The following is a 22377-nucleotide window of genomic DNA, read 5'->3' as shown; positions in this document are numbered from 1 at the left end:
ACAGTATTTCTGAGAATTTTCTTTCAAATTTATCTTGTTTATTCAACCCATTATAAGAACAGCCAATTATGAGATCCAGCATTTAGAAATGAGTTCAGGAGGCTGTGTCTGATAACTTTTCTGTGTTCAGAACCTCAAGTATTATAGATCCTCAATAAGGTGGCTAGTGAACATGACAGAAAAACTACATCTGTGCATGTGCACACAACTTTCTAGCTTGCCAGGCCATGTTTGACTGCCAAATTGTACAAAAGTGCATTTACTTGATAACATCTGATGTGTGTGTGTGTGTGTGTGTGTATGTGTGTGTGTATGAAAAGTCCTAGATGTATAATGTTCTAACATGGAAAGGAAGCAATCTCTTTTTATTATGATTGTAAGATACTTATAGTATGGCCCACTACATACCTCTTTATTCTTTGAGTTAATTGTTTTGAAATACATTTTTATTTATTTACTTTGCTCATGTGTATACATGCATTTATGTGTGTTTTGTGTGTGTGTGTGTGTGTGTGTGTGTGTTCATATGTGTGCCACACAGGTCATAGGACAACTTTCAGGAGTCACCGCTCTCCTTTAACCTTCTGGGTCTCAGAGATTGAAGCCAAGTTCTCAGTCTTAGCAGAAGCAAGTATTTTTACCTAGTGAGCCATCTCACAGGCCCCACACTATTTAGTTCAGCAGGATGGTGAAAAATACCAATTTGGGTCATTTTCGGCCTACTCTTGAACCTTAGAAGCAGAAAAGGACAGATAATTCACAAAACAGGATGTGGGAGGTTGGCTTAAAAATTATGGCAACAGATTTTAAGAATGAAATCACCTATTATAAGAATATGTGCTAAATCTCATAACTTGGGAGGCAGAGGCAGAGGCAGACAAATATCTATGAGTTTGAGGCCAGCCTGCTGTACAGAGTGAGTTCCAGGACAGTCAAGGCTACACAGAAAAACCCTGTCTCATAAAAAAAAAAAAAAAAAAAGAAAAGAAAAGAAAAGAAAGTACTAAATGAAAAAAAGGTTAAAATCTTTAAAAAAAAAGTACTAAAACAAAATATTATTTTGAAGGGTCCACAAAGCTTTGAAAAAGCAATAGAATGGGCACTTTCATTTTGTTTGCTATTGGTGAGAGCACAAATTGGTCGTGATATTTTGTAAAATAATTACACCATATATACTATGAACTATACCTGATGTTCATACACACTGATGTGGTAATTTTACTTCTGAATCCATTCTAAAGTAATCATCCTAATGTACTATAAATAGGGTTATAGTTAAAGATTACACATTGCAGCATCAGTTATAATGGGAACATTGGAGACAACCTAAATCTCTATGACAGAACATAGCTGAGCTCATTTTGGAATGGACACAATGAAATGCATTATCCCTATGGCTGCAGAATATTTCAAAGGCACAATGTCCCAGACCTGTAAAGTTCCCAAGGCCTGCAAAGGAAATTGAAGCTTGACTAAAGTTGTTGGAGGTATTGGCTCAACGCATCAAGATAAATCTAAAATCCAAGTCAAGGCATGATAGGTAAATATCAAAACGTACAATGCATTGACTTTATGCACGCTTACATGTTAAATTCAGAAAAGTTTACTGGTTTGTTGAAATGTCTAGTTGACTAATACATTTGTAAGAATTCCTGAGTATCTATAATCTCTAGCAAGAAGTGTAAATATAGTCCCAATACGTGGGAGGTGGAGGCAGAAAGACCGCAAGTTCAGCGTCAGGGCCAATGAGATGTTTTAGTGTTTAGTGTGTTTCAAAGCCTCATGACTTGAGCTTGATACCTAGGTCTCACATGCTGTATGCAGACAACGGACTCTCCCAAGTTGTCTTCTGGCCTGGACTAGCTTGTTTCAGCTTGCTTGCACATGCAGTCACATGTGAACACAGCAACACCATGCATGTGCCATGCCAAACAAATTGAGAAAGAAACCCAGAAGAAATTCACTTCCATACTTCTTTAGATAGCAAGTTTGAGGCCAATCTGGGCTATCCATGAGACCCTGTACTAAATGACAACCACAAACATTTCGCCAATAAAGGACAAGTACTAATCAATGTTAGAGCTTTAAAACTCTTTACTTTAATGCATATGAGTGTTTTCCTGAATTGATGCCTTGCACTATTTGCATGCCTGCTTCCTGAGGCAGCCAAAAGAAAGTGCTAGATTCCTAGAACTGAAGTTTCGCATGTGGGTGCTGGTAACTGAACCCCGGTCCTCTGCCAGAGCAGCCAGTGCTCTTTAACAGCTATGCTATTTTTTCAAGCCTTTAAATTCTCTCTCTCTCTCTCTCTCTCTCTCTCTCTCTCTCTCTCTCTCTCTCTCTCTCACACACACACACACACACACACACACAGAGATATTTGAGGCAGGGTTTCTCTGTGTAGTCCTGGCAGTCCTGGAACTCATTTGTAGACCAGGGTGGCCTTGAACTCAGAGGTCCACTTGTTTCTGCCTCTCGAGTACAGGGATTAAAAAGATATGCGCCATCTCTGGTTGACTCAAATTTACATTTTACATTACATGTCAATGTCTGTGGGAGAAGACATGAGGCAGGGCCTCCAAAGGCAGTAGTGGAGAGGGCCTACCATAGACTTAAAAGGCCTTGAGAAAAAACACCATGATTGGAGCCCCTGCTGCATACTAGACGTGTCATCTTTAATCTCCATAAGCAAACTCATAAAGTTAGGAAAGAAGGGGATGGTATTTGAAGGCAGGTCCGGTTTGACTCTGTAGCTTGTCATTTTAATGAGAATGTGTATGTTGCAATATCATATCTAAAGCATTAACTGCACGGCGCATAATGGTGCATGCTTTTAGTGCCAGCAATTGGGGAGTAGAATTAGGCTAGTCTGTGAGTTCAAGACCATTCTGGTATAAAATATAAACCCAGTGTGGTGGCTGACACCTCTAATCAGCACTTGGGAGGCAAAGGCAGGAGGATTGTCACAAGTTTGGGCCAGCTCGTACACTAGACTGAGACCTTGTCTCAAAAAAGTAAATGCACACACGAATGTGACATTCAATGTAAACAAAATATTTTAATGATTTTTATGGTTCTACATCACAAAATGTTTTCATAAGCAACATATGAAGCCTTATATTAATATTAAAAATTCAAGTTTGAGTTTTTTTTAGTCATAACGGTGTAATAGTGACATCCTGTGGCTATGTGCTGTAATTACAGCTTTAATTTTAATTGTAGTTTCGACTCTGACCACTAGAGGACAGCACTGAGCCTTATGCTATGCTAGCTGGAGCAATATGCCACCAGTCCAGTTAAAACTGCCGAAAAACAAATCCGTTTTTAACGTTTTAAATGAATACATATATGTGCACAAAATAATACAGTCATGAAATTATCTTCCTATTGTTTTGTGCAACCTGAAGTAATACAGCAAAATTATTAAGTGTCAAGTTCTCAAACTACACTCCCTAAATTCCAGTCATGACCCCATTATTTTCTAAGTGCCTTAGACAAGCAACATAAACATATACGGGATTAGTCAGTTTCCCCACATGTAAAGTGAGGCTAGGAATTGTCTCTGCATCTTAATGTTGCTGTGAAAAATAAATGAAATAATACATAGGCAGTGCCAGTTGTGAGTCTGGGTAGAGCAATTGGTAATTATGATGTTGCTCCTGACTCCAGACTATCCTTTTTAAAGAACCAGTGTACCTCCCTTTGAGCACTATAAGCATAATAAATGTGATAAATGGAGAGAGATCTCTTTTATCACTACTGAATGAGCTAAAGACATGTCAGCAATGGGACTCAGCAGTTAAGAACATTGGCTATTCTTCCAGAGGATATGGATTCAATTCCCAGCACCCACATGGCAGTTCGTAACCATCTGTAACTCCAGCCTCAGTGAATCTGACACCCCTTCTGCCTTCGATGGGTACTACATGCAAGTGGTTTACAGACATACATGCAGAAAAAACCCATACACATAAAACTAACAAATGATTGTTCAATGTAGGGGAGGGGCTATATGGCCAATGTTCAGCCATCTTGTCAGAGCCTAGGTTCCTATTTCTCCAACAGTCTGCCATTTACCAGAAACCAGCTGACCTTGTCGTGGTTCGGCAGTTAGACACCTGTTGTGGTTTATTGTGGGGGCTGGTCATTCTAAGACCCCCCCCCCAGCTACTCCTTTTCCGGTGGGACTACTGATAAGATCAGATTAAAGGCCAGCTGCCTGTGAGCAGCAGTTCCGGGAGCTTTTTCCTGACTAACCAGATCCTTCACGATTTCCCTGGAATTTTTCTCTCTGCAATTATAGCAGCTGTAAAGGTAGACACCTGCTGGAGCATTCCAGAGTTAGGTATCCATAGCAACCCTTGCTTATGCAAATACCCATGCCTCTGTGCTTATAAAAATTCTGTGAAATTTTTCAATAAACGGGGTTTGATCAGAATCCAGACTTGCCCCCTTCTTTGTGTCTTGTGTTCTGTCCCTATACAGGAACATTCTCCTCCCCAGCATTAGTCGAACCCTGGTGGGCCGGGGCAGTTCAAGATATTTTAAGAAAACAATTTCAGTGGCATAGGGTCAATATTACACATTTTTAAAATTTAAAAGTTGTCAATAAATGCCCTCATGGGAAATAGACGGGTTGTGGAAATCTGTCTGACATCTTTTTTTAAAAAAATATTTTATTTATTTTAATCTATGAGCGATCTATCTGGATGTGCATCTGAATGCCAGAAGAGGGCACCAGATCTTATTATAGATGGTCGTGAGCCACCATGTGGTTGCTGGGAATTGAACTCAGGACCTCTGAAAGAACAGATAGTGCTCTTATCCACTGAGCCATCTCTCCAGCCCCCCTAACATCTGTCTTTAGTAGCATTACTTACTCTTCATTCATACTTATTTTTCCCCAACACATTCTCCAGGTTCTTGCACCCGATGTCTTGTCTTGATGAAAGAACTTGTCCAAGGTTTCATTATCAATGATTAACTATGAAAGTGTCATTGTGAATGTATTTTTATAACCTACACTCCAGCCTGCACCCTAGTCATGGAAGGAAGATGAGGACTGTGGGCTAATGCCATGGAAAGCCTTTGCCACATGTCCATGATATATGTCTTTGAAGTCTTCTGTAGTGTTTAGTAGGAAAAACTTCATGAAATGGAAAGAGACTGTATTTTCTTTTGTTTGCAACCATAATTACAAAAGAAAGCAGGGGGCCAGCTAGATGGGTCAGGAGGCAAAGGAACTTGCCAAGTAAGCCTGGAAGCCTGGAGTTCAACCCCCTAAATTTATGAAGGGGGAAGAAAAGAGTTAGCTCCCCCTGCAGGTGATTAATGGGAATACATATGCCTAGGACATGTTCATATCCAAGAGAAAAGAAAATAATATTTCCATTTAATGTGTTATTGTTGCTGTTTTTGGAGACAAGGTTTCTCTGTGTTGCCTTAACTGTACTGGAACTTGCTCTGTAGACCAGGCAGGCCTTGAACTCAGAGATCCACCTGCCTCTGCCTCCTGAGTGCTGGGATTGTAAGTGCGTGCCACCACCTCCTGGCCCACTGAAAGTTTTTATATGAAATTACAGCTGGAGATGTGGCTCAGTTTGTAAAGTTCTTGCTGTGCAAGCATAGAAGCCTGAGCTTATCTCTTACAACAACAACAACAACAACAACAACAAAAGCTGAGCACAGTGGCATGCTTCAGAAATCCCAGTGACGTTAAGACAGAGGCAAGAGATTCCCAAGGCTTGCTGGCTGCCACGCTAGCCAGATTCTTGTTCAGTGATAAACCCTGTATCAAAAAAGAAAAAAAAAAACAGGCAGATAGCGATTGGGAAAGACACTGAGATTCTTGTCTCTTCATATACACATACACATCCCCATGCATGCACACAACCTACCCAGACAATCCTCTTACATAAAATAGAACATTTTATAAGGGCTGAGAAGCAAGAATACCCAAAGTAACCATGATCGATGAACAAACTGTGGTGTGTCCTAGAGGGTCTAAACAAGATCTGGTATCTCCAAGATAGCGTAAACAAACTGTGGTATGGCCAAGGTGTGGTTTGTCCAAGAGAGTGAAATATTATTTTGCCATAAAAAGTAATGGAGTATTTATGAATGATACAACAAGCCTGAATCTATGAAATATGCTATGTGAAAGCAGATCAATGGTTACCTAGGCGTAAGAGGAAAGGGGAAATAAGAGTGATTTTTAATCAGGAATAGAATGTCCTTATGGGAAAATAAAAGTTGTTTCGGGATGAAAGAATGGTAATTGTACAACCTTGTGATTAGATTAGAAATCTCTAACTCTTACATGTCGTTGGCGTAAATATGGTAGGGGAATTATAATAAAGATAAGCTCTTGTAAAAATGGTTGTCTGTCGTAACCTTTACTTAATATAAGTCATTTTTACTCATTAATAGCTCAACTCTTAAAGTATGCACTCCAGAGTAGAGACCGGAATGAATGGTGAGCTGGCACCTAAAGAGAGGCATCATGGGAAAAAGCATAGATCTGAACTTTTATGGGGGGTGGTGAGGACTGGAAGTTAGCTGCCCCCCTTGGATGAAAAGGAAGTGCAGGCCCTTAAGGGGAGGTACAAGAGGGAGATAAATTTTTTTTTTTTTAAATTTCAGGAGTCAGCCTGGCCCATCATTCATACCTTGGACCAGAAACACAGCTGATAAATGGTCTGGCATTTAGAGCTGTCCTGGAGAAAGGGAGCTTTCTAGTTATTACACAGAAGGGAAAGAAGGAGGAACTCACAAGCAAAATCAAGGCTATGAGAGCCTGGCTAAAAAGCTAGAAGAAGGCCGGAGTCTGTGGAGGACGCCTACATCTCCAGGCTTCTCAGTGTTAATCTCTGGGTCAGTGCATTTAGGTCAGCTTGAACTCGGCTACAGGTGGGATCAATGTAAGGGATTAGCAGTGTCACTCTAAATCCTAATCCAGGTCTTGGTGTGGGGATGTTAGAGTGATATTCCAAAGGGTCACTATGCCTCACAATTATTTACTCTTTCAATGGACTTTGCCAACAGACCGTCCTTGGCAGGATTATGAGGGCCTGGAAGGTGTGCAGAAATGGCTGCATTGGGGTAGCTGTCCCTGAGATCTGCATGTGCAGCCTGTCCGCTGAAGACGTTTGAATAGTGATTTACATGGTAAGTAGTGGATAACTCTTGTTTATAGGAAAGACTGTGATGGGGGGGGGGGAAGAAAAACAGCCCACTTGTGAGCTCAGACCCTGCCTGAGATTTGTTACTTTTACTGCAGTATGTGGTGAAAGAAGAAAGGAAAGGAAACAAAGGGAGGGGGAGGAAAAGAGGAGAGGGAGAGGGAGATGGAGACGGAGAGAGAGACTTCAAGACACTTTTAACTCAAGATTTGGATTTTAAAACTCTCCTCCAAGCTTTCATTTACTTTCTCTCATGACTCTTTTTTTATTTCTTCCTGATGTTGTCTTAGCCAAGCTGTTAACTTGATTTAGGCTTTAACAGCCACCATCAATCATCCAGAGAAGTCCCCAGCTTGACAAGCTAGGATAAGGAGCCATTTCCCTCAGATCTAGCTGTCAGAGTCGGTCTTCGTGTATGTTTACAGAGCCGGGCTGCCCAACAGATTGGGAAAGCTACCTGAAAGGAAATGGTGCATCCCTATGTGCTAAGACCCCTGTGCAGGTTTTCATACCCATGTTGCCTAGGCAACAACCCAAGAACTGTGGATCAGTAGTGTTTTAGTACCAAAATTTCATAACTTCCGATTTCATTTTAGTCATGTCTCTGCTTCCCATTAACCCTAGGGAACCCTCCAGCAGGCTTGCTTTGTCGGCAATAGATAAAGTTCTTTTACACAAGAGTGCTATAATTTGTCTTAAAATCAAAGCCAACAACAGGTAAAGGCATGCTCTTTATTACTTCCTCTTTCCTCCTTCTTCTTCTCTCCATTTTCCCCTTTTCCATCCCTATCCCTCCTCTCATTACTCTATTCGTTCTTTTTTTTTTTTTTTAAAGGATCAGTTGTCCTCCCGTAAAGTCTTGAGTTGGGGAATCCAGATGAACTACCATAACAACAGAGGTTTCTGGTTCTTCAGGGAGACCTAGCAGAGTTAGCAGTGGCACTTAATACATGGCATTCGTGCCAGGAAGAGTGTGAGTGCAGATCTCCAGCTTGGTGCAGCATTAACTTTTCAGCTGGGAGGGAGGGGCAAGGGGCACTTTCTGGCCCATGCCTAGAGGAAGGGCCTATGTTGTAACTGTATATAAACTTTGAAAATGCTTCAAGAGCAGCAAACCTCTTAGAAATTGAGATAGGGGCAGGCATTGTGCTTAGGAAGCCTGACCTGGATTATGCCATTAGAATGCCAGGATTATACTAGAAAGGACAGCTGATGACTTTGATCTACAAGCTCTAATTTTCCTGTTCGAAAAGTGGACACTCTTCACATGCCTCCAATGTAGGCTTTAAAGTAGTACAAATCAGATATTGATAAGTTGGGATGAATGTGTCCCTGCTGCTATTTTCAACACTCTTGGCCTGAGAGGGCTAGGAGAAGCCATCAAGTGTTCTCATTCTTTCACATACCCGGGTAGATTCTTGAAAGAACATTTTCTCTAGAGTTGTTTTTCTCTCTGTTGATGGAAAGACTAGAGAGCGCTGACAAAAGAATTGGAGGCAAACTTCACTCTGCGGATTATTTTGCAAAGGTGGATACTGACCAAGGTCAAGAACACAGTCAAGGTCAAGACCAAGGTCAAAAACATCTCATTACTGCTTTTTCTTCTTCTTCACCAATTGCTCAAAAACTATTGAGCATTTCCTATGTCCCAGGCATCATGCAAGGTGCTCAGGTTCTCCATGTGTGTTTTGGGCACAATAATGATAAGTGGTGGCTTTAGGAATGCAGGCTGTCAGCAGAGTATAACTTACATGCCAGGGCCTTTGTCAAGGATTGTGAGTCAAAACTAGGAAACTGCAACTGCTAGATGATGGAAAACAATTGGGGATGAAAGGTGAGGAGGAAGCCTTTTAGAGGAGGAAGGCCTTTTGCAGGGGGATGTTGGATGGCCTTGCAAGCACTTTAATAGTGGAGTGGCTTGGAATCATCGGAAGAAGCAGAGAAGCTAGGACCAGTGAGTGCCAGAGCAGAAAGGTCACTGAAGATCCCCCAAGTCCAGTTTAGGGGGCAAAAGGAGAGCCATTTGTTGACAGCCACGTGGTGCATGGTAGTTAGTCACTGGCAGAGCTGGATCCAGAGGCCTGACCCTGTGATTGCCAACCTGAAGCATTTGGCAACCAGCAAAGAAGAGCCCATGTTATAGAAAGACAGTTGAGTTGTGTGCTTAGCATCATAACTTCTTTAACCAGCTCTCTTCAAAGGATATAACTGCATTTAACCACATTTTGCAGATGAAGAAATGGAGCACCGAGGGATGTGCTTCCAAGACTTCCACTCCCGAACCCCAGTGTAGGCTTTGTGCATGGTGTAGTGGGACTAGTGATCCCCCCACTTCCATGTTTGCAGCACTCTGCTTCAAGTCAGGTTGTTTCAGGGATAAGATTAAACATAAATTGTAGATTTCTTTCATTTAAGTAGAGAATTTTTTATTCTTTCCATTTTGCTTTGTTTCTCTGCCTCTTTGTCTAATTTATTCTTTCACAAGGAAGGAAGGACTAAAGAAGTCTTAAGCCACAAATGAGTCAATAAAATTCAATTTGAGTAGAATAGAAGGTATAATGAGGTGATCTCAATTATTTTATAGATTAGGGGCTATCTGTAAGCCTTCTATCACAGTGCCTAATCAACTGTAGTGTAAATCCTCAATCTACCATTGGTGCACCCTCAGGCAAGTTGTTCTTTCTCAGTATTCTTTCCTCATCTATAATTAATTATGACAGCAGGTACCGCTAAGAACCGTAATGAATTCTTTAAATTAAGTTGTTATTAAAATAAGATAATATATGCAAAGGGTATAGCCTACTGTTTTTTCACTACTAAGAGCTCAGTAAATTTTAGCCTTTATTACTCAGGGTGCTGATTTCTAATTTAAATGTACAGACTATGGAAAAGATCTCATCAAACTGGTGTACTTGTGCTAGAAGAACCAATTGTTTGTCTTCGTAGTCCGTTTTGTGTTGCTATGACAACATATCTGAGGCTTAATACCTTATAAAGAAAGGTGTTTATTAAGCTCACAGCTTTGAAAGCAGGAAATTCAAGATCTGGCAGCTGCATCTGCTGTGGGACTAATGGTACCCTGTAACATTTCAGGGGACATTGAATTGTAGGTGCACATCTAAGAGCTCACATAGCATGAAATACTAGGGAGAGGTACCAGGCTCACTTTATAAGAACGCACTCATGCTTTCAAGAACCCATCCATCCCTGTGTGGACACTAAGTTTTTCCAAAACTCCTTAATCCCTCTGAAAGGCCTGCGCATCTGCGCATCAACCAAAACACTGTTATGGTAGGGATGGTGCTTCATCAGGACTTTTGTAACTAATGCACAAGCTTTCGTATGAATGATAGCATTTGTCGCCTTGTTGTTGTCAGTGGGCGTCAGGTCGCCACATGGAGTTGCTTTCATTGTTGCCCATTCCCCCGGCTTGAGCAAGTGAGGGACTGTGAGCTAAAAGGCATATAATTGAATATCTTTGTCACAAAACAAACCTGAAACAGAGACCTCCCCTTCCCCACTCCATGAAATGGAGAGACTTGCAGTGGGAAGGAGGTAGATGGAGAAGCATGTGACTGTTTATCAGACCTCAGCGTGTAGCCCCCACATCATAGTTCAGCTTGTGTCTCACCCTCATGTTGCCAGCATAGCACACAGACCAGATATGTTTTTAAAATTTTTAAAAATATTTATCTAATTCCTTTTTTAAAAAATTTATTAATTTATTCATATCACACCTCAATGGTTATACCCTCCCTTGTATCCTCCCATTCCTCCCTCCCTCCCATTTTCCCCTTATTCCCTTCCCCTATGACTGTGACTGAGGGGGACCTCCTCCCCCTGTATATGCTCATAGGGTATCAAGGCTCTTCTTGGTAGCCTGCTATCCTTCCTCTGAGTGCCACCAGGTCTCCTCATCCAGGGGACATGGTCAAATAAGAGGCACCAGAGTACGTGTGAAAATCAGACCCCACTCTCCACTCAACTGTGGAGAATGTCCTGTCCATTGGCTAGATCTGGGTAGGGGTTTGAAGTTTACGGCCTGTATTGTCCTTGGCTGGTGCCATAGTTTGAGCGGGACCCCTAGGCCCATTTTTTTTTAATTTTTAATTTTTTTATTTTTATGAAAGAGAGATTAGCCTATGCTCTCTTTCAGGGTCTAGCAATGGTTCTGAAATCTTCAAACACAGGCATCCCAGAAGCACCTTCTCTGCACTTCTAGAGCAGTAAGGAGCTTCTCTTTCTAACTCGCAACCACTAACCCTGCCCCTCCAATAGTTCTTCAGCATGTTATATTCTGAGCTGCTTCTTTTCCCAAGTTGTCTCCACAGGCATTTAAAACAACCCTCACCGGCATATGGAATGTTGGCCACACTGGTTTGGTGGCTCTTTAAGATCTACCAGGTGTGCTCCAATTAAGGTTTCTCACAAGATTAGGGGTTGGAGCCAAGATAACATCCAACAGGGCTACCATAGGCAAAGTGATTGCAGATAATAAAAAAAATAGTTTGACCTGATCAGTGCACACCTGTGCTGATTATGAACCCTGAGGAGAGCCAAGCCATTATTTTTACATTTGATTCAAGCTAAGTATTTGCTAATGATTTCCCCCATTATCATCTCTCTTGAGCAATTTATGTTTTTGAATGTATATAATTGTTTAAAATTAATTTTCATTTGAGGGTATCAGTCTGTACATTGGGCTACCCTTGAGCTTACTGTAGTCTTCTTAACGTAGCTTCCTAACTGCTGTAACTACAGTACTGAGCAGTGACTTCTATGTACTGAGGGTGTTCCTGGCCTGGGGTCAACTCAAATGTGTTGTGTATTCCTTTCACAAACACAAACCTGATTTTCTTTGCTGGACACTTTGCTTCAGGAACTCCTAGTCCAGTGGGACTGTTTCTCTATACAGCTGTCCTTGTCAGGACTTATTCCCAGTGACACTGTGTAAGTACAGAGACACCAGTTGAGTTCCTTGTCCCAGCAAGAAATATAGAAAGCTTAGAATGAGAACAACACCTTCCCTCACAGTTACAAACACAAGTCCAGTGAACTCAACCTGGGAAGGTGACCTCAGTGGGAAACACTTTAATTGGTTCTTGAAGAGGGAGTTCATCATGGAGCCTGGAAAGAGAGAATAGAAAGGGGGGGATCCACACAGAAAGCATGGGGCTCTCTAAGGCCTAGGTTTGTCCCATTATGTGAGACATATGTCAGAAGAACCACATGACATTTATCAGAGCGTGAAGAAAGAAGGGCAGGAGATGGCATGGCAGAGGCAAAGACTGAAGCTTCTGCATTTGTCGTCTTGAGTTCTCCACACTTGCTGACTTTACAGCTTTCACTCTTTCTTATTTATTTATTTTTTCATTCTGGTCCTCGAACTTGCATCTTTACTCTCTGAGTCTAAGTCTACTGGACCCCCTGTGTATCTTTCATCTACTTGATTTCACAGTGTGGTACTGATAGACACTCTGCGTCCTCAAACCTTCATCATCCTCGGAATATACAATAAGCTTTTCTTTTTTTGCACCAGCTTGTATATCTTCATTGTAACCTATTTCCTTTCTGACTGCCCTTTAAGTCTTGTATATTCTCAGAGATTTTCCTTGATAGTTTCATTCCTGGAGGAATTCACCTTAATTACTTCTCCACTCCTATGCTCTTGGACTGTTATGTCTCTTCTTTTTCTTTCTTTTTGTAAAAAAAAAAATGTTTTATGCACATTGGTGTTTTGTATCAATGTATGTCTGTGTGAGAGTGGCACACCCCTGCAACTGGAGTTACAGATAGTTGAAAGCTGCCCTCTGGGGGCAGGGAATTGGACTGTGAGTCCTCTGGAAGAGCAGCCAGTGCTCCTAATTGCTGAGCCATCTCTTTACCACCACCACCACCACCACCACCACCACCACCACCACCGCCTCCCCAACATTGTTGTGTCTTACATGGGTACTTCCAAACTGTCTTGTTTTTAGTCTTGCCAGCCTTCATCCTATTCTCCACATTGCTGCTAGCAGGCATGCCTGACCTATAAGCCACGGTAATGCATTACTGGGATAGCTATGAAGTTGGCCCAAACAAAATAAATTATAAACATATTAAAATGTTATAAGATTATTTTGTAATTGGGGGATGAGTAACAGGAGCACACCTTCCTTGACCATGAACTGTGTAGATGGCAATGTCATATACAGTGTCTGCATTGCCATTATGTGTTTTCACCCGTCTGTCTCTAGGAAGGCAACATGGAGGGAAGTGGGCATCTTGAAAACCATCACGCTTATAATGTTACATCAAATATCATTCTGATGATTTTTCTAGGCCAAGCTGTAAGCACTTCCCATATGTTCCCATTGTGTTGTCACAACTCTGTGAGGTGAGTGGTTCTTATTCAAGTTGGAGCAACTGGGCTCGGAGTGAGAGCAAACAAGGAGCCTCCGTACTTTTGCAGTTTTTGACTAAAGCAAACAAATGAACAGTGGGCAGAGAAGACATCATCCTCAGAGCTAAGAAGAACCAGATGATGAAAAGTTTTACTTGGGGTGGGGAGTGGACAGTTTGACTTGGCCGACGGCATTGTTTTCATAAATGATTTTTCCTAGAGGCATTAGAAAGAGTGTAACAAATATTTCCCTCTGGTTGACAGGCACTCGGAAACACCATCGTCCATCTGCACAGGGCAGAGTAACCTCCAGTGTTTCGTCATTAGCTTGCTGGAAGGCAGCAAGGCTATGTTCCTCGGACCCTGGCCTTTTTCTCGCCTTCTGTCCTGGTTTGCTATTTCCAGCCGACTGTCAGGACAACATGGCCCACCTTCCTCCAAGTTTCTGAGGCGCCTGTACCTCCTGGCCCTATTGCCTCTCATATGGTGGGGGCAAGCACTCCCTTACAAGATAGGGGTAGTAGGCCCTTGGACATGTGATCCGTTCTTCGCAAAGGCCCTGCCTGACGTTGCAGCTGCTTTAGCAATTGAAAGAATTAGCCGGGATGTATCATTTGACAGGAGTTACTCCTACGAATATGTGATTCTTAACGAAGACTGCCAGACATCCAAGGCCCTCTCCAGTTTCATTTCGCACCAGCAGATGGCCTCAGCATTTGTTGGACCTGCTAATCCTGGCTACTGTGAGGCAGCCTCACTCCTGGGAAACAGCTGGGACAAAGGGATTTTCTCTTGGGCCTGCGTGAATCACGAATTAGATAACAAACATAGCTATCCGACCTTTTCTCGGACCCTCCCTTCTCCTATCCGGGTGCTTCTAACTGTCATGAAGTATTTCCAGTGGGCTCATGCTGGGGTCATTTCCTCAGATGAAGACATTTGGGTGCAGACAGCCAATCGAGTCTCAAGTGCTCTTCAGAGCCGCGGCCTACCTGTAGGGGTCGTCCTGACCATAGGACAAGACAGCCAAAGCATTCAGGAAGCTCTGAGGCACATTCGTCAGGCAGACAGACTTCGCAGTGAGTGTTTGCGCCTGGCTGAGGTTTAAATGTGGTTTTGGTGAAAAAACGTAACAATCTCTAAAAGGTCGTCTGCCTTCATACCCTAGGCTAGCACGTTATTTCCTAGTTCTTTATACGCATGCCTTCTTTCATGCGTACTCAGACCCCAAGAATGTGGCTTTAACAGAGCCAATTTTAGGGACTTATTAGGGATTTCAAGAACTCTATGGTCAAATGCCCCTGTATGCCAGCACTTGGTCTCAGCACCTGGTGTAGAAGAATGGCGTCAAGAGTACTGTAGCTGTACATTGTCTTTGTCCTGAGGGCCACAGCCATTTCAGACTAACCACACAATGTGCTCTCATGGTTTCATTTTTGTCCATTTTGTTTTGTTTTTTTTTTGTTTTATCATGGAGTGGAAACCTAGTTTTGTCTCCATTCTGAGTAGTTCCCTTCATGGGTGCCCAGCTCCATTTTGTCATCACATCTCACTTAGACCGTATCTTCTCCCTTCTCTCCCCTTCCTACTGAACTGGGACTCCCTGCAGCCCACAGCTCATTGGTTTGGGAGGGGGACACTCAGGTGGTGAATGAAAGCACAGCAAAGCATGCTTTGTGTTAACATGTCTCTTATTTCAAAAGGAATCTTTATGCTCGGAAATGACTCTTGCAGAGGCAATAGGCAGGCAAAATGTGCCACAGGAGACCTGACACACCGAAGCTTCAATTACCAACAGGATTTGAATTCATTTGGGGAGGGAACCTTCCTAGTTCTCTAGAATCTGATTTTTCTTCCTCCACATTTCTGACAGTTGGTTTTAACTTTTGCCTTTTCCATCCTCTTTATTTGATTTTTAAAATTAAATCTCCTCTGGAAGTGGCAATGATATATGGGAACAATGGTCATCGACAAACTGCAGCCACTTCATCACTTTAGGACCTGTAGCTTGTCAAACTGATTTCTTCTAGGATTAGCCCTGGTCCCAGTCATCTTCTTAACATAACAATGGACTTGCTAGAGAATGGTCCATCTTAGGCTGGGCTTATAACCAGAATCCATTTTAAATGTCAAGTGTCTCCACTATTGGACCTTAATTATGATCACTGCTAGAAGATGAAAGCTAGAGGCCTTCGTTGCAGGAGCTGCAGTAGTCCTCCAGTCTGTAAGCTCTAGTCTATAAGACCTTCAGTGTCAAGCAATCAGCAAAGGTCTGATTATTTCATAACAGAACTCAGTACTTCTCAAGCACAGAATTATTTTTAAAGATATAACATTTCTAGAGAGGAGCCATGCTTGAAATAAAACAACCTATTTAATGTCAGAACATTATGTTACAGAGCTTCATGGAGCCCTGTGTCATTTGTAAGTTTATATTTCATGAGTGTGCTTCATATCCCACTCATGCTAAATACTTTACTTTGAGCTGACATTTTGGTTCCTATCATGAAATGTTAAATAAATAAAATCCAGGCCCTGGGCTTCTTTTGTCAGCATACTGAGAGGAACTAGGGTTGAGTACCAACCTCCATCAAACCCTTTGAGGTGGAGAGGTAGCCTCTCTTTTCCTTACTCTTCTTGCAATAGCTGACCACTACAATTACCTGGGCATCTTTTCAAACTGACCGAAGCTACCTCCAGAGACTTGACTTGAATTGGCCTGTGGTGGAGCCCCATGCAAGTCTTTTAAAATAGCTTCCTTGGTATTTGTAAAGCACAAGGAGAGTTCAGAGTCACCGCCTTTAAGGCAATTAGAATGCAAATAAATGTTCCTCATTTGTCTTAAGAAGACTTTATTGAGTCCAAATGTATTTTTGATGATGATATGAATCAGCCCACTAATGGGATGGAGATTTTGAGAATGCGGGGAGAACCCAACAGAGACTGTTTAAGGAGCAATGAAAGTCCCTGTGTAACAAGGATGGCAGTTGCAGATGGAGGAGGGGGACTCTGAAAGAGACAATGTTGGGGGTAAAGAGAAATCTATGCTCTGGGATTATTTTTCTCTGTTTCTGACAAATATAAGCAAACACAGATGACGTGTCGTAGGAACTCACTGCTATGAGTCACAATGGGATGGGGTATGGAAGTAGAGAAGTTGAGTTGTAAATTGGGCTGTCGACTGAGTATGATTTCATGTATCTTTGTGTAGAGTGAATAAAGGAATGCATGGTTCCTGCAACCGGTACAGCTAAGTGATGGAATTTGAGTCTCTTCCAATCAGTAGGTGAGATATGACAGTAGGAATTGTAGAAGAGAAGTGAGTGTTAGAGAAAATAGGCCTTTGGGTCATTTCAAAGAGGTCTTGTTAGGTTGTGGAAATCAAGAGCTCATAATACTGTCACCCAAGATGGAAGTTCCCCACAGGATGTAACTCAATAAGATTGAGTTCTTCATAGAACACTTTGCAACACAGAATACAGTGGGAAGGGACCTCTTCCTTTGAAGACATTTGGCAATAGGTGTAAGGTTGAGTCACAGTAACAGTGATGGCACTTTTATGTGACAGTGGCAGTGGGTGGTGGTGATAGGGATGGAGGGAAATGAAGGCTCTGGTCCACATGCCACTTCTGTTTCTTATAAATTAATACTTCCAATTAAGCCATATTTCTGGAGCTTCATTGAAAGCATCTTTCTCACAAACAAGCCTGAATCATGTTTGCAGAGTACAAAGGCAATTGCAATTAAACAGTAAAGTAACAATAATAAAGCTACATACTTGTGGAAGGAGAAACAATAGAGGCTGGTTAGATGCTAGATGTTAGAAACAATAAAAGCTACCACAATCCATCCTATCTTATATATAAATAACACTCTCTAGGTTACAAGGTATTTACGCATTGACCATCTCATTTGTCAGTGTTTTCCAGGAGATAGTTTTTTTTTCTTCAAAGTTTACAAGTCCCAAGAACAAGTAGATATGTGTCGGCATTGTTAATACCAAATAATAGGGGCAATGAAGCCTTAGGGTAAGGGAATCAGCCTTTCCAGGGTAACCTATTCATTTCTTTTAAAATTTGGAAGTGATTGCCAATTATCTTTATTTCTAACAAAGTCAAGTGGAGGTATTAATCAAAGACAAAGACCTCAATTTGCAGTCGGGAATCTTGGGTGGGATTATGTAGGTTTTGCTCTGTGCCTGGGAACCTGAGTGGGTCTGCAGGCCAAAGTTCCCTCCACTCTCTGCTCCTCCAACCATGATCCCTGCTGGAGGTTTTTGTCCCTTGACACAAAGGAGCATTCATTTTCCATGCAAAGCACCTGAGGGATTGCATCCACCCCCAAGGGGTTCCTTTCTCATTCCTACAAAGGCTAGCAGGAGGCCTTACCTCTGGCTCTTCAGAGGACTTTTCAAAGAACTATTTCAATTCCTCCTGTTTTCTTATTTTGAAATCCTTTCAAGTATGAGTTTACCTGGTTGTCCGCCATTTTGGGTTTCCTTTAAATCCTTCCAAATTGCAATTGCTTGATTGTGGAAGTTAAAATGGCCTTCTCTTGTTCTTTCCAACATTAGATTCAGTTTTCCATCTTTTTAGCCAGGACCTCACTAGCTTTGTTTCTTCTATTACATTCTGGCACGTGAAAGAATAACTGATAATACCTAATAGTTATTGACAATTTATTATATCCTAGGCATTTTGAAAGGACTTCACTTGGACTAGTTCATTCAATTCTTTCAATGGCCCTATAGTATAAGGCCAATTACTGTTTTCCAATTTTATGGGTAAGACCTCTGAGGCAGCAAGGTTAAAAAACTTGTCTGATGTCAGACAGCTAGTGAATGGGTGGCTCTCAAATAAATCTAAGTGAACATCAGAATTTCCCTGAGGGCTTCTTCAAACAGTTTGCTGAATATCTTCTCCAAAACTTCTAATTCAGAGAGGCTGGGGGTGAGGTCAATAATATGCATGTCTAGTAAGTTCCCAAGGGATACTCATCCTGCTGGCTCATAGACTATACTTTGAAAACTGATCTATGGAAGGACTTTATTGCTTCCTCTCTGGTTGAGGTATGCTCCTAAAACACACACCCTGGAGAATTTGTGCTCTCTGGGTCATGTATAATTCAACCCTTCTGTTTTTCTTAATTCTAAGGTTCACTGATGAAATGATTTTAAGTGTCCCCAGTAATGTCAGGTTTAAGCCCTGTGTCCAACACTGATAGCAGTGGTATTGATATTACTTTGGTAAATGGTGCTAGTCCTGATAGGTGTTTTGGTATACAATTTGCTATAGATATATGTAAATGTACATAAATATAAGTGGCGAGACCACCTGCATTTATGAATAGATCCACTATCAGCAGTGATCAAGCCATTGAAGACCTAGCACTTGAAGAAATCTATAAACATCTAAGCTTTCCCCACTCTATTTGTGCCCTCTCTATCTCATTCCTCCTGTGCCCCCTCCCTTCAGTCTTAGCAAATCATTAAAGTAAAATAGGCTAAGTGAATGTCAGTGGACGAAAATGGCACCAAAAATGTCTAAAATGCAGGTGGAGGGCTGAAGACTGAGGGTTCCTGTTCACTGAGAGTCCACAAACATGAGAGTGGTCCCAAAGGCTTCCTCAGCACTGGTTATTAGAACTATTTCCATCTCATAAGGCATGAAACTAGGCACAGTTTTCACCACAGATGATTCTATTGTCAGTGTATCTATGTGAGATAAACTGAAATTTGCTGGTTTCTTTTAGACAAAGCCTTCCTCTGATTCAGGCTGACCTTGAACTTGTAGTCCAGGCTAGCCATGCATTGTAGGACTTCATCACAACCATCCTGCCCACTTCTCCCAAGTGCTGGGATCACAGACATGCAGAACAGTGTTTGACAAGTTTTGTCCCTTGAAGAATATAAATCATTTATCGCAAGGAAAGAGTGGGTAGAGAATTTCAGTATAAGAAGAGAAAAAGAAGAGTTGAGGAACCCAGAAACTGGCTTTTCTGGGCTTTTCATGACATTTTCTAGTAACTTTGAAGGTGAGAAAGGGTCCTACATAGCTTACAACAGGCAACCACATATCCTGAAAACATGGCTGCTAGGCAGCTGAAGTGGGGTGCACATATACCAGAGAAAGTGCTGGTATCATTCTTGTAAGATATGATCTCCAGAGGGACTATTTTTTGGTCCTTGTTTTGGCTATAAAATGGCTTGACTGTTAACAATCAAGATGGAAAGTTACAAATTAATATTATTTGTTGACCACCTGTTGACCTAAACCTTGTCTCGGATTTAAGTTTTCTGTATTCTAATCCTTTCCTGACAACTTAGAGGTCAAATCCCATTTTAATGAATGTAATTTTGAGATAATAAAAGCTATTTAGCAAAAACCATCTCATAGAACAGATGCATCCATAAATCCCTGTGCATGAAGCACTCAATCTATTAAATTAAGATGCTGTTGTTTGAATTCAGTATTTATGCTTTCCACTTTAATTGTGTTCAATGGCAAGCTTTTCCTTTGCAAAAATAGAGGCCTGAGATCATTCAATGTCAACATTTCCATTTTTTTAAATCTAAAAATGAGAGGGAAAGGTTGGGCTAGATACTCTTAAATTGTATTTCTAGTTTTGGAAATTTGGTCCCCATGACTTTTTAAACATGTTATTCATTTGTGCCAATGAGAAAAAAAAAGAAACTCAGATTGAGGAGGTAAGATAATGGAACTCAGCACTAAATATAAGCTTGCTCGTGTCTACTTGTATAAGAATATAACTTCCAATTGCTCTACTTTCTAATAGTGCAAATATGCCCATGTCCCATGTTTCTCATATCTCATGGAACCCTTAAAGAAAAATATGTGAGTGCAGACTCTTTCCTCCTAGGAAATTGTTAGCATGGAAACATCCATGTAAACAATGTGTGTGTGCGCACGCACTTGCGCGTGCGTGTGTGTATGTGTGGTGGGTATAAAAGATAAATAGACAAAGTCTCTGACCCTAAGAAGTCCAGTTTTATAGAAGAAGCTGTCATATACAAATTAGAGCAAGAAATACTGTGGTTGTCTTGATAGAAGTCAGTTTAGGGTATAGTGGTAACTTGAAGCTGGTGTAGATGTAACTTTGAGGGCAGGCAGCTTACTGTTGATTGTTTTCAAGTATAACACTCACAAAGGGAGAAGAAGCCTATGGATTATGCAGAATGAACTGAACACCAAATGCCTCATCTCCAGGACCCTAAGGGGTACTCTGGAGCTGGGACAACTAGAATTGAGATAAAGAGTTTAGGGCTTTCTATCACCATGTAAACTGCTCATTGTGCATAGACCCAAAGAAAGGATACGACATGCTAAGAAGTGTTTTAGCAAACATCTTCCCAGGAGTGAGAAAGTCTGGATTTACAGTTTGCTGATTTTTGTAGAATAAATCACTATTACCATGGCCAATTTCAAGATAATAACATTTACTGGCTTACAGATATCCTGAAAATGTAACCATGGGCTCAGTGTGAGTCAACCCCAACCAGCTTCAGTTCACTTCTAAAGCCAAGTGACCTTGTGAGAGGTGGCTCTCCTCAGCTGAGGTTAATTATTGGTGAGGCATTAGCTATTACATGCTAACCTTCTCAGCAGTTGGGGGAATGACTGTCAATCCTGAAGTGTGTGTGTCTGGATGGCTCTCACTGCATGTACTGAAATATTTGTATCTTAACAAACTCAAAGTACTTAGTTAATGGTTTCCATGCAGTAATTTCAATACCCCCTACGGAAATTAAATGGAACTGTTTGGTAACCTTGATCGAGTCAGTTTACCACTGTCTTCGCAGAAGACTTACTTGCCAAGAATACTAATGAACTAGCTAACTAAAAGTACATGGTTTAGCTAATATCTTCCCCTTGCACCATCCCCACCCAACAGATGTTTGATTTGACTGATTGGATCAAATAGATTCACATTTGATGGTATAGTCAAACAGAAAAGGTGATGCTACTTAAAAAAAACCTTTAGTTTTAATTTACATGTTCACTACTATTCAAGTGTTGGGCTTCAGAAGAGAAATGAAAAGTAGGGGTGATGTGACTTTTAATTTCTCTTCTGAACTCAACTCTTGAGTTATCAAACCTCTCTAGTACCACATTTTTCCATTCTACAGTGTGTGATTATCAACAATTGAAGCAGAATTCTTTGTATGGTTCATGACATAGCTCCAAAGATATCTTCAGAGAATTCAAAGGAAGGTCTGTGCATCCCAATACATGTAGATTCTCTTAAGTATTTGTTTCATTTAATAACTCAAATTCAGCTGGGTTTTGTGTGTGTGTGTGTGTATGTGTGTGTGTGTGTGTGTGTGTGTGTGTGTGTGTGTGTGTGTGTGTTTAAAAAAACCCATCTTATAAGTTACTGGATACACTAAAAAATTAAGGGGTGGCAGCTCTACTTCCAAAGCAAAACTTTCTAGGAGTATTTAAAAAGTGTAAAGAAAGCTTTTGAAAACACATGAAGCAATACGATAATGCCAAAGATGAGTCATTGAATATAGTTAAACACACTTAGTTCCTGAGATTAAAGGTTCCATAGAAGCATGTATAATTAATATTTACCAGTGGTGATAGCACTTGCTTTTCTTCAAGGAGCTCAGAATACTTGCCAAGCAGTATCTAATTAAACTACTCAATGTACCTGTGAAATGCACTGGATTCTGCATTTTAAAGATGTGGGCACTGAAGCACAAGTGGGCTTAAACTAAACTCATTTAACATGCCAAGGACAAAATTGGATATAAGACTTTCAGTCTCATGATCTAGCCGCCATTCTTCA

General features: G+C 41.2%; 1 protein-coding gene across 1 annotated transcript in view; it reads left to right on the top strand.

Annotated features, from left to right (window-relative positions):
* The first annotated feature begins 13915 nt into the window (after positions 1–13915).
* Positions 13916–22377, top strand: part of Gucy2f (guanylate cyclase 2F, retinal) — an 80604-nt gene continuing 72142 nt past the window's right edge. Inside the window, exon 1 of the mRNA XM_051141983.1 lies at positions 13916–14645. Within this exon, the coding sequence (XP_050997940.1) occupies positions 13916–14645 (730 nt within the window). The remainder of the gene's footprint in view (positions 14646–22377) is intronic.

The sequence above is a fragment of the Acomys russatus genome, chromosome X, assembly GCF_903995435.1.
Source record: "Acomys russatus chromosome X, mAcoRus1.1, whole genome shotgun sequence".
In the NCBI taxonomy this organism is placed as follows: Eukaryota; Metazoa; Chordata; class Mammalia; order Rodentia; family Muridae; genus Acomys; species Acomys russatus.
The sequence above is the reverse complement of the archived record's forward strand: the minus strand, read 5'-3'. Positions and strand labels throughout refer to the sequence as shown.